Genomic DNA, 12,602 nt, shown 5'->3' with positions numbered 1-12,602 from the left:
TGCCTCGGTGCTCTTCCCTCAGTCTCCCCCCTCGACAACGCAGCCAAGCAAAAACTAGTTCCGCAGAGCCGCCAGGCGCGGGAGGCAGGCGGCTTTGTAGGCCGACGGGGTGGAGGGGGTGGCGGAAGGGAGACGGGGTGCACCTCCAGGAAGCGGCGGTTGCCATGGGAACGTGGGCCCAGAAGGACGCGTTACCGCGGCGGCCTGGGGACGGCGCTGATGGAGCCGAGCCCGGGGCCGGCCGAGTGGCCGCAGCCCGAGCCCGACGGCGCGGGGGGGCCGCGGTCCGCCTGCCCCTTCCTGGCCTGGAGCGCCGCGGAGGTGGCCGAGTGGGTGGTGCGGCTCGGCTTCCCCCAGTACGAGGTGCGGGGCTCCCGGCCCGGGCGGGAAGCTCACACCCTCACCGCCACCTGAGCCGGCGGCCCTGAACTCGCGCGTGTGAGCGTGTGTGAGCGCTGGGGGCGCGGGAGGCGGTCATGGCCGAGGGCGACCCGCTGCCCGCGGCCCACCCGCCCTTCCCTCCGCTTCCAGGAGTGCTTCAGGACCAACGGCATCACCGGCCGCCGCCTCATCCTCGTGAACTGCTCCAGCCTGCCCGCCATGGGTGTCACGGACTTCGGCCACATGCAGGTGCGGCCGGCTGCGGGTCCCGGAGCTCCCTCCTCAGCCCCTCGGAGCCCACCCAGCTCTCTGACACCTTCTGCTTGCAAGCAAGCTAGGCGATAGCCTGTCCCCCCAGGCAGATTGCTTATTCGGAGTGAGCCTGAAACTGGACGACCCAATTTGTTCAGCCAAACAGCTACATTTCTTGAGTCTTTTCAGGTATAAATCCTTAGCCGGCTGGAGATCGCAGGCTTCCCTTCTGGGACACCGTAAGTGCATCAGAAGTGCTTAGCCTTTCTTTAAGCCTGTGTTGCTCCTCTTCCCCCATGAAATTGCTTAGCAAGATGCATGCGCCTTCTTAAGTATCCCTCAGAATTTCTTTTCAGTAATTTTCCACTTACTGATTTGTGGAATTTCTAAAAATCTAGTCAGTTTTAAACTGCAGCAATTGAGCCACCGATCTCAAGCAACAGAAGGGCAACTCATTTTTACTTCCTTGTTTTACACTTTGCTGAACACAAACAGCTGTCTCTTCCTCATTTTGTAAACATGTAATTGTCTGGTCATTTTTCTTTAAACCTGTATCTTTTCTTTAACAAACACTGATAGTTAAGCTGACTAGACAGAAGTTTGGGGCTACAGTCTGGCCTTCCAAAGCATCCTGGAAGTTCAGAAAATAAGCAAGTTGACTTAAATTTCATTACCCTCCTTGCCCTCCCTAATAGAAACCATAGAGGGACTCAGGGCTGCATTTACAGAGCCAAATTATTTGTTTCGCATCATAATTTAAAGTTGCTTTCCCCAGAGGACACAAGGTAGAAGTTCAAATAACCAGGAAAAGAGAAAAATCTTTATGCTCCAACGACTAGGGTATGAACACTGTTTGTTTTATTCTGGAGCACCAAAAAGCAATTTCATCACAGTCCTGTTTGGCTGCACCATCTTAACTGTTTGTTTGAAATGAAATATGCCACCAAAAACATTGACTAGTGCCGTAACTTTGCCTGTTGGTTGGAGGAGAAGGCATCAAATTACAATGCTTCGTTTTTCAGACAGCAGCCTTTCAAGAGTATTTCTAGGACAAGCAGATACAGCCTTTATAGTCATTTGCATTTATCAAAGATGGCAAGAATTTTCTAGGCTTTGTAAGCCTCATCCTCACATTGGAATATAGGGATTATGTATGGTGGTGGTTTAACTGCTGAGAAACAGTAAGCCACAGGTTAGAGGTATCAACTGTAACCCATTCTTCCTCCTGTAGAAACTGAAATTCCTTGGAGCTGAGATAAGGCAATGGCCAGCATACTGCAGCAAGCTTGGAAATGAGACTGTCTCTGTAATGTTTTCCAAAGCTTGCAAGTGAATTGGGAACATCTCACAGATTTCAGTGGAACCTAGATGTTCTTGAAGATCATGCCCTATCCTGCCAGTTATTTGTGTTTTAGAGAACTTTATTTTGATAGAATCCGAGCGTGCAGAGCTCTGAGCAGGATGTGGCCCTTTGGGTCTTTTAGGAAGTGTGTACTAGAGCAGGTTTCAGAGCAAAGTTAAGGCCATAATCCTGGGCACATCAGCTTCCCAACAAGAAATATCAATGAAAGGCTGTGAACAGTTAAAACCGAGATAGTTACTATAGAAATAAATGTGATAGCATCAGCTCAGTGAGATAGAAACTTTTTGCAATTTAGAGGAAATGGCAGTTTGGTAGAGAACTACACAGTGAATTATGGGGCAGCTACGCAGCATGAACAAGTGAAGTTGCTGCTGGTTTTAATTCCATTGTACTGGTGTTTTAAATACCAAACCCACTGAAGGTACTCATCCGGTGGTTTTTTGGATATCATACAAAGTAGGGTACTGCTCTTCAGAGTCAAGCCAAAGTTGGGGGAAGAGTTTGAGCAAATGCTGTGGAAAATGAGTAAAACCTTGTGGATTGTATTTCAAAGCTTCGGTCAAATCAGAAAGTTACATTCTCAGAAGTGACTTCAGAAATAATGGCAAGGCTCTGTTCACAACAGTTCCAGGTCCAGCTGGCTCAGACAGCCAGTCACCCATCATTTTCTTAATGAGCGATATAACTTATTGGTTTAGTTAGTTTTTACACCTCTTCTGTGTATAGACTTTGTTGTTGACAATATAGCTTAGCAAGCAGCAATGTTTTTGCATTAGGCAGAACAGACTCCAGCTCATTCACCCATAACTTGTTTGTTCTGCAAGTGCAAAGAGGAAAGCAGAGCTATTTGTGCCAGTAAGAGACTGGATGTGATGCCATCCCCCACAGTAAATCTGGAGAATGTGCAGTCTGCTCTGCTTTTACAACGTCGCATGGCACTCGTGTTCAGATCCCTCTCGAGTTGCAACTTCAAGCATGAAACGGTTCCAAAGTTCAGAAATTCAGTTCTTTTTCCTGCTGCTCTGACACAGAATGAATGTTATTAGCTGTTGCCCTGTGAAATGAGAATTTCTAGTATTTTGTCTTGTATTTCAGGAGATTTCACGACACGTGCGAGAGTTGCTGGGGACTGAGGAGCCACTGTTCAACAGATCCATTGCCCTCCCCTACAGAGACAACATGGGTCTCTTCCTGGAGCAAAAATCCCGATCAGGAAAGAAAGCAGATGCCCTCACTTTCTCACAGTTTATCCAAGAAGCAGGACTGGAGGCCTATACTATAGTTCCTCCTTTGCAACGAGCCCAGACTGGGGTAGAAGGGGTAGAAGCAGATGCTCTCCCCATATTGCAGGGCAGCCAGAGGCAGGATTAGAGACTCGCACTGCACTTTGTAAGAAGACCAGCAGGGACAGCAGAATATACCCTTATTACCTTGCAATTTGTCCAAGGAGGTACGGTTCCACCTTCTCCCAAATATAGAAAAGGCCATTGCAGCTTGTAGCCATTTGATGACAGCAAACACATCCCCACATTGGCACTTTTCTGCAATCCTTTGTTTGCTTCCAGGAACTAAATGAAGCAGAAGCTATAAATCAGACTGTACCACTGTCTGTCTTTGACTTCTGCTTCACGGTTGATTAAAAAGACCAACCAACAATCATAGACATATTTTAATTACCAGTGACTGATAACAACTTCCCTGCAGCTCACGTGAATAGATTTCTCCCAGGCTTTAGTGTCTGCAGACTGGGCTCACTGTAAAGCCCAGACATAAGATAAATGGCATATACAATAACTGCTATACAGGTGTGGTGCCAGCTGCTGTCAGCAATCATAATTAGGCGAGGGGCCTAGCTACAACATGCACAACTAATCCCTGGCCTCACCACAGAAATTATTTCCTGAGAGGCAAAACCAAGCAGTGGTTTATCATAGTAAACAGTACTGAAAGACAGGATAGATGATGGCCAGAAGTATAAGAGAATACTGCAAGCTGAACTAGAGAATTTAGGAAATACAAAAATGCTTTGTTCTGGGTGGATTTGGACACAATACCCAATTATCTCCTTTTTCCTTGAAAGAAGTACCATATGATTGGTGGCGGTGGGGTGCATTGTCGCCAGCAAGGAAGTATCAATAAGTGCTGATTTAAGCCTGGCTCAACAGAAAGACCTCCTGACTAAATCATTACTATTTTGCCTGGCAGCAATGGCTTCCTCAAGATCCCCCATGGAAAAATTAAAAAACAAACAAAACTGGGCCCAAGCCTGTTTAGTTATTTACGCCAAAGCTGTAGCCACTACAAAACAACTGTAACTTGGTTTTGTAATTCAGTTTTCTATTGAAACTGCAACAGAAATGCAGTGAAATTGAAGCAGTTTGTAGGCCAAGATGACTATGTAATAAGCAAATTCAGACCAAAATAAAGCAAGACTCAGGCAGCCAGGGAGAAGCAAGTTTGCTGAGCAGTCTAGAGAGTGAAACTTGTAGAAGCAAATGTGTACATAGAGTTATTGGCTGGAATATTTTAAGGAGTCCAAGGGCAAACAGTGCTGGTTCTTGCACCTCTCAGTCCCATGAGGGGGCTGGGATGAGACCTCAGCAAAGCATTCTGCCATGGGCTTCATTATACTTTATGAGGATTTAGAATCATGGTCAGCAGTTTCCTCTGGAATTTCTGAGAAAATGTCAGTAGCAGCTTGGAGAATGGAGGCTTGTTATCCAACATCACACCAGGCTCCGCTACAGCTGAAGTAAGAGATGTCTTGGTGCTGATCAGCCCACATTACTTTGTAGGCCAGTCCCCAAAGGGTGCCTGCTATAGTAGAGCAAGATGGCGCTGGACAAGCTCACTCTTTTCTAGCAGCTGGCTAAAGGGAGGCTGTCTCAGTTGTGCAGCTGTCAGGTCAAAGCAGGGGAAGGTTCTGGAGTGGAAACATTTGTGGGCTATAACAGTCTGAAGCAGCCTGCTAATAATTTAACAAATAAAGGTTTTCTTCAGTGTGTGACTGCAAGTCTCTTTCTTGGGTCTTTGAGAAACAATCAGACTCAGAAACTTGAATCTAAAGTGTTCCAGGAATTACTCTGCCATGTGGGGCAAAACTGAGCCTAATGGCTCTAGAACAATCCTGCACAAGCAGGACTCCTTTCCCTCAAGCAGTGTTTCCCCTGACTTAACATCCTTAATAGTCTTGTCCACAAACTACCATAAGGTTATTACCCCTAAGAACTGTCCTCTCCAGATACTCCCATAGGAATTTTTTTTCTGCATCCAATGCTCCAGTCCTGATCAGTGGCTTCATACAACCCTGATAAGTAGCCAAACAGGAACCAGGGACAAAATAACTCAGGGATGATAGTCCAGGTCTTTTATTGCTAATACATCATCTAAGGCAATCTTCCCTGGCAGGTTTGTGGTTCTAAGGGCAACACCAAGTTCAGCACCTTCCAACCCAACAAGACAGCCCATGCTTCAGCTGTGGGATGAGGCAAGTTTCAGAGCAAAGAGGAAGTCTGGACAAGCAGTACCTCGGCATTCAACCCTTTACTTACCCCTCTTGAGTCCTTGAAGAGGCAAAACCTTTGCTGGCAAAACTCTTGCACAAAAACCGTGGGCAGGAAGTTTTCTGCTCTGCACAGATGGGGCAGCGTTCAGGAACACAGAGGTCACTGAGTAATTTCAGTGCCTTCTGGTGAGGCAGGCTCTGACGTGTGCTGCTGTTCAGGGCTGCACAGAAAATGGCCACCAGCCATTCAGCATTGACTCTTATTTTCCCTGCAGGACAAACAAAATCAAATGTCAATTACCAGTGTGCACACAGGTGTGAAGGGATATTCTCATCTCCCACTCCTGTGAAGAATTGCATTGGCAATCAATCAGAGCTGGTTTATTTGAAACCTCTGATCTAGGATCATTTTAGGTAAAGGATGCTGAAATTAATAGTAACAAGTCTAGTGTAGCTTGTATTTCCTGTAGCTCATTCTCATCAAGTAAACAGAAGTCCTTTACAGGCTGCGTATAAAGTCCTATAACCATTCAGCCATCATGGCACGATAAGCACTGTAGCTGCTTTAAGAGCATTCAGCAATGCAAGAATTAGAAGTGCGTGCAGAAGCGTATAATGAAATTGCGATGGACAGAGGTAGCAGGCGGCAATAGGAACAGCATGTCCATGGAAACAGAAGTTGTGCCTGGGGGAAGAGAAAAAGATTTTGGACCGTGTTCTGGCTCAGAAAGTGTATCTCAGTTCCTGCTCGCTGATTTAGCCTCAGAGGTACTATTGTTTCATGAAGGGAAGCGGTAGCTGTTTAGAAATTGGTGGCAGGTACATGTAAAGCGGTGCTCCTGTAAGACAGGGTGACCCCCCGGGGCGCTGATCAGAGAAACTGGTGGAGGAGACACACACTGCCTCATTTTGCCCATCCGCTTCTCGTGCATAACTACCCCCTTCCACGCATCCTATTTCCACTCCAGCTGCAGCTGTACATTGCCAGGATTTCTCTAGGAGGGATTTCACAAAACTAACTAACAAAATTACCGCCGGCCCAGACCCAGCCTCGAACCATACAGGCAGGGGAACCACCGAGCGCAACTCCTCAGAAGGACTGCTGCCACGGCTAAGGAAGAAGAGAGCTTTTCCCTCGGGAACGGCAGGGGCACGTCGCCTGCCCAGCAGCAGCAGCAGGGGCTCGCAGCGCCGCTGGGACCGTCCCGTCCCCTTCGCCCCCCGCCCCGAGAGGCTCCTGGCCCGCGGCCGGCCTCACGGTGGCACTGTCGCCAAGGAGTTGCTTCTACCCGAGAGCGGAGGCGGCCGAAAGGAGCGTACCGGGAGAGGGAGAGGGGGCTCCCGCAGAGCCCGGGCTGCGCTGCGGCGGAGCAGGTGCCCGGAGCCGGCGGTGGGACGCACGGCACGGGTGGGGTCGTGGGGTCTGAAGGTTCTGCGGCGAGGGAAAGCCGGAGGAAGCAGCAGGGAATATCCCACCGCACCACCCGTGGCTGAGTTGACAGTTGCTGGGATTCATCCCATTAACGTTTCTTATAACGACTCCTTTCCAACAGCCGTCTTAACCAGCTAGAAAGGTTCTTCCCATCTGATGGAACCTCATTGCCTTCTGTTAAAGTTAATCCATGGGCCTTAACACTGCCAACGGAGAGATGGGCAGAGTAGGATTGTTAATTTTGCCATGTAGTGGTCTGTTTAAAAAAAAAAAAAAAAAGGTGTGGATGTGCATAAAAATCATCCGTTGCACTTTCTCCCCCAGTGCACATAGGTCATACCACAACTGCAGCAGCACAGGAACGTGTTGAGGTCCAGGTCCCTCCCCACTGCAGGCAGATTCCCTCAAGCAAGGTCTCTCCTATCTTTTCCTCTCCTCTCCCCTCTCCAGCTGGATCCCCACTACTTGTCCGCCTGCCCTCCCTCAGCCCTGCAATAAACAGCCAGCATCACCCAGGTTTAGCTGATGGGGGAGAAACTAGGTTTAGCTGGAAAGGAGGAAGCAGTTAGCCTTTGCAGGATCAGCAAACCTTTTACTAGTGAACAGCCTCGCCCATAGCATGGAGAGCAGCGTCACGTTTGGCCCCTCACTGGTCACCTCAGCAGGTGGCCAGGACTGGCCTAACCACAGGGGCTGGGCACCCCCAGGAGTCAGGAGCAGGAGGTACAGGTCGTACCCCTGCACTCGGAGCCCTCCCGAGAGCTACGGCAGCGGTTTAAAGTGAAACACAATGCGCCGAGTTTGCTTTTTCAACTGTGGAGACTGAAGGCTGCTTCTCTGCACCTTGTTTCCTGCGCTGTCTCACAACAGGTTATCTTGCAGCGATAATCTGAGGCCCTGGCAGGAGCGGGGTTTCAATGCCAGCATTGGGTTTGATCTGGAGCTCCCTTGACTCCTTTTGATCATATTTTCAGGTTTATATCCATAAAGTCTACAACTTCCTCTAGACAAACAGAAAGCTGAAACCCTAAAGTGTTCCCGTGACTCCAGCAGTTGGGGACTTGGGGAAGTGGCAAACCGTGACAAAGTTTGCAATGGCGTTTCACAATAAAATTGTGAGAGGCAATAAGAGCTGTTCTTCTGCACAGCTCCGGCTCGGCCAGAGCACACGCGCGCTGCACTTGCCCTGTGATGTCCCAAACTATGGCAGCCCGTCCAGGGTCTGAAATGACGTGGTCCGTTTTACCTGAGGAGAGGGACAGTGGTGACGAGGCTGTACACAATGCCGTGTTTCTGGATGGCAGGACGAACGACGGAGCAGATGGATGGCAGATGTGACAGGAGGCAACAGAGGAACGCAACATCCACCCAGGCCACCAGCTGAGTGTTGTCATAAAAGCACGCGAGCACCTGCTTCTGCAGGTCTGCTGCAATAAGCAAGGAGAAAGGGACTCAAGAGCCCACAGAACCAGCACAGGTGACCGACCAGCACCTCTGGGCACTGGCAGTGTGGTTACTTGTGCTCTGCCACATGCAGGTGAAACACAAACCAGGCTGGGACTGCTGGCTGCCTGCCCAAAGTAGCATGGAGGGACTTTGGCTGCTGCCCATCACCACTCCTACACATGGTAAAGGGCAGCAGCAGACTGACAGGGAGCAGGCAGCCACTTTGCCAGGAATAAATATGCAGAGAGCTCAGCTGCCTCAGCTGCCTGGACCCAGTTCACGCAGGCTGATTTAAAGCCTTTAGCTGAAACAGCCGAGCCTTGGGATCTGGCTAGTTTTCAAGATCTATAAAAAGCCATTTAATAATCCCTGCTTCCTCTCTGCCCTGAGATGATTAGAAGAGGATTTGATTGTTCCAAGCATCTCCCTGGAGGACCATTCTCCCCACTTGTCTTGTTTTATGTAAGAGTTTACGGGGCAGTTGACAGTTTGTATGCACACAGTTCCTGTAATGCTGCAGGCTGATCCCCTCTCCTGGCTGGATGTTCAGAGCCCAGTGAGACGCTTGTCTGCTACAACTGACCCTGCAGCCATGAAACAAGGAGGGGGACGTCTCTGTTTCAGCACTGCTGCTTATCTGAGGAGATGTGTTCTCTATTGGGTGAATAATTAACAACTTGGAGTCTCAGTCACCAACCAGGCTCTTGGCAAATGATAAGGAGAATTTTGAAGAGCCACGAAAATAGGGGGGACTAAACTAAAATGGTTCTTTAACTAGCCAGCGTTCAAAAAACAGGGTTAATGTCTCTACCAACGCTCAGATAGCACTGGTAAAAAAAAAGCAAACTAAATTATTGTTTGGTGGACAGTGGGTTTCCAACCCAATAAAAATCTTTTCTACAACAGCATCCTCTGCTTCCCAATAAAAAACCTGGAGTTTCAATGCCTTCCATATTTTTGGCAGAAAAACATTATTTAGTGAGTTCTGCCTGAAATGCTATGAAAAAAGTGCAGTTAAAAAGTCCACATAAGTGCAGTCCCACTTCCAGTCATAGGCTGGGGAGCACTTACGCAGGGTCTCAGGACACCTGGTGGAAACATGGATACTGGGTGCACAGAGTCCAGCTCAGCATCAGGAATGCTCGGGCCGGCTGCTTCCCAAGGTGGCCCCTGCCAATAATCCCAACCTTTGGGCCATGGCTGTCCCCCAAGGAAGTTGGCAAACCCTTCTCAGTCCTGCTGTGCCAGGGGAAGCAGAGAAGCCCAGCACCAGCCACGGTTTCCCCAGACCACATGTGGTCCTACACTTCCAGGAAGGGTCCCCTGCCACATGTCCAGATAGCGCATCCCAACCCTACTCCTTGCATCCAGCCCAACTCACACCCCTGCTCTCCAATGGGATTGCCAGAGAGGCAGAAGCTGATAGCTGCAGCCTGGTATGCACAGCATCTGTGGGGCTTGGGGCTAGACCCCAGGGAGCATGGTGTCCCCATCCCAAAACACACCACCCATGCTGAGGCTAACTGAGCACTAACTGTAAAGCAGCTCAGCAATTGAGAGCTGATACCTGGCAGATACTTCAAGGCCTCACCTTCTGCTGCTTCATCAGCCTGAGAGGACTCAAAAGGCTCTGTAATGTCCCACATCTTGGCCCAGAAGGACAAGCATCAGCAGCAAGGATTTAGAAGAGGGACACAGCCTCCACCCATGCAGCATTGCAGTCCATCCTAGCACCTGCCAGGGTTTTACCCGTAGTGTGAGACCCCAGCCCTTCTCAGGGTTTCTCCTTGCTGACATGGGATCTAGAAAAGTGGCTGGTCCCCACACGCAACACAGCCACCAAGAACAAGATGCATCCATCAGTGGAAGTCTGAACCCATGCTTTCTCTGATGCTGCGTTTCTCTATTACACAAGTCCCAGAGGGACTTTAAAGCCCAGCTACCTGCAAGCTGCTGGCACAGCACTTGGGACAGACTTCATTGAAGCTGCTTCTGGGCTGGAAATAAGGAGAAAATCTAACCTTCAGCACATGGTTCAGTTTTCCACTTTGAAGCTATTTTTTTCATTCGCCCTCAGCTTTTCTAGGCCGATACTGTGCCTCCTGCCCTCCCCAGCTGAGCAGCCTCTCAGCTCCTTTTCCCTGCATGTATTTGCCATGAAGTCCCTGTGTCATGGCACAGCCAGCTCAACAGTGTCCAGGTGTGGGAATCCTTGCCCAGGACCTGTCTTACTGCTTGAAGAGAGCTGCAGGGATGGTTTCAGGGGTATGAGGCAACTGTCACAACAACAGAGTGACTATGACTATCCCAGAAAGCTCTGAAAACTGGAGCAGCTGATTCCATCCTTTACTAAAGAGATGGCATTTCAGCCAGCAAAGGTGCTGGGGGTTTAGAGGTGGCTGGCGCAGCATCTCCCCGCCCTGCCTGCTTCAGCAGAGGACAGCTTCGTGCACCATGTAGCCTGACGCAAGGCAAATGTACAGTGCTCTTGGCCAGAGCAGGGCACTGCTGAGCTATCTGAACTACTTGTGTCCCCTGATGGAAGCTGGAACATGCTTCAGTGTATCACAAACCTGCACTGGAGATGGAGAGAGGCAAAAACTGGCCTGTTCCCTAAGGCTCTCTGCAGCTTACCCGACTCAGGCACAGCTCCCACAGGGTGAGGCACCAACTGGGCTGAAACACCCTCAGCCAAGCTCATCAGGGACAAAAATGACCCCATGCCCCATCGCAAGTGGTTGGAATGTCTTACACTGTTTACCACCCACAGTCTGCTGGTGCCCATAGCACCACAGTAGTTGGCACAAGGAATGAGGATGGCCTGAATGAGGCCCCCAAATTTCCACCTGCTCAGGTTCTGTCCTGGTTCATGTCCCCCGATGGGGTGGCAGGCACCAGCCCTACCTGTGTGGGTAGCAAGCCCAGACCCCTGGGGGTGCCTAGCCATCCCAACCTGGGCACTGCTGCTGCCATGGTGAGCGCCCAGTTACTGGAGAACAGCACGCTTTCACCTGAGGAAGCTGGGAGCATGGGCTTTTCTGAAGCCACTGCAGCATCCCCCAGAGCACAGAAGAAAGCAGAAATCAGTCGTGGGGGAGGACCACCTTCACTGCAGCAGTCTCTATTTTTTTCTGCTGGGTGCAGCTGTGCCACCCTGAAGGCCAGCAGCTAGGTCAGCATGAAAAAACTGAGAGGGCAGGGGTTGAACATGTCTCTATGCCAGCTCCTGCCCACACATGTTCATGGGGAAAAGGTGCTCTCAACCAGAAGAAGGCTGGCCTCTCCAGTGGGGGCAGATGGGTTGAATTTCCAAAGGAAGCAAAAAAGAAAGCATTTTGCTACTTTCATGCAAATTCTGTCCATGATCTACTTCATCAGCTGGACTGTGCTGCCTAAAAGCAGATACATGCCAAAAGTACACAGAGCCTAGGACAGGTATTAAAGAGGAAACCTGTATCCCACTGAGGCTGTCCCAACATCATCCACATAGCTAGGCAGTGCCTGCCACATTGCTTTAAAAAAAAAAAAAAAATCCAACCAAAACCATCAGCTCTACAGTAATTTTAGGTTTACTACATTACATAAACCCCTGTCATGGCTTAAACCCAGCGAGCAACTAAGCACCACGCAGCCGCTCACTCACTCCCCCGCCACCCAGTGGGATGGGGGAGAAAATCGGGAAGAGAAAAAAAACCCATGGGTTGAGATAAGAACACTTTAATAGAACAGAAAAGAAGAAACTAATAATGATAATGATAACACTGATAAAACGACAACAGCAATAATGAAAGGATTGGAACGTACAAATGATGCGCAGTGCAATTGCTCACCACCCGCCGACCAACACCCAGCTAGTCCCCGAGCGGCGATTCCCCCACCCCCACTCCCCCCAGTTCCTATACTAGATGGGATGTCCCATGGTATGGAATATCCTGTTGGCCAGTTTGGGTCAGGTGCCCTGGCTGTGTCCTGTGCCAACTTCTTGTGCCCCTCCAGCTTTCTCGCTGGCTGGGCTTGAGAAGCTGAAAAATCCTTGACTTTAGACTAAACACTACTTAACAACAACTGAAAACATCAGTGTTATCAACATACTTCTCATACTGAACTCAAAACATAGCACTATACCAGCTACTAGGAAGACAGTTAACTCTATCCCAGCTGAAATCAGGACAACCCCACTCTCCCCAGCCATAGGACACATTTCCCTGGAAATCCTCCTCTTC

At 49.5% G+C, this 12,602-nt stretch overlaps 2 protein-coding genes across 3 annotated transcripts; one reads left to right on the top strand and one right to left on the bottom strand.

Annotated features, from left to right (window-relative positions):
* The first annotated feature begins 114 nt into the window (after positions 1-114).
* SAMD15 (sterile alpha motif domain containing 15) lies at positions 115-4,997 on the top strand. 2 transcript variants are annotated; one of them, XM_075030091.1, is made up of 4 exons: positions 115-363; positions 532-630; positions 823-872; positions 3,092-4,997. In XM_075030091.1, the coding sequence occupies exons 1-3, from the start codon at positions 220-222 to the stop codon at positions 826-828; spliced, it is 249 nt and encodes an 82-aa protein (XP_074886192.1). In that variant the 5' UTR covers positions 115-219; the 3' UTR covers positions 829-872; positions 3,092-4,997. The 2 variants fall into 2 exon arrangements, with proteins under 2 accessions (XP_074886192.1, XP_074886191.1); XM_075030090.1 differs by lacking the exon at positions 823-872 and having other exon boundaries at positions 121-363.
* Positions 4,814-10,025, bottom strand: NOXRED1 (NADP dependent oxidoreductase domain containing 1). Its single transcript, XM_075031007.1, is given in 7 exon segments — positions 4,814-4,919; positions 5,548-5,771; positions 6,822-6,933; positions 8,180-8,360; positions 9,451-9,487; positions 9,489-9,618; positions 9,958-10,025. Coding segments are annotated over 7 exon segments (858 nt in total).
* Between the last annotated feature and the right edge of the window lie 2,577 nt (positions 10,026-12,602).

The sequence above is a fragment of the Buteo buteo genome, chromosome 6 (genome assembly GCF_964188355.1).
Source record: "Buteo buteo chromosome 6, bButBut1.hap1.1, whole genome shotgun sequence".
Lineage (NCBI taxonomy): Eukaryota > Metazoa > Chordata > Aves > Accipitriformes > Accipitridae > Buteo > Buteo buteo.
Note: the sequence above shows the minus strand (reverse complement) of the source record. Positions and strands in the feature narration are given on the sequence as shown.

Bases quoted from the DNA above. Each gene is read 5' to 3' on its own strand.
- SAMD15 (XM_075030090.1), top strand. From the start codon at position 220: ATGGAGCCGAGCCCGGGGCCGGCCGAGTGGCCGCAGCCCGAGCCCGAC. The intron at 364-531 runs GTGCGGGGCTCC...CTCCGCTTCCAG, and splicing joins TCGGCTTCCCCCAGTACGAG to GAGTGCTTCAGGACCAACGG. The intron at 631-3,091 runs GTGCGGCCGGCT...CTTGTATTTCAG, and splicing joins CGGACTTCGGCCACATGCAG to GAGATTTCACGACACGTGCG.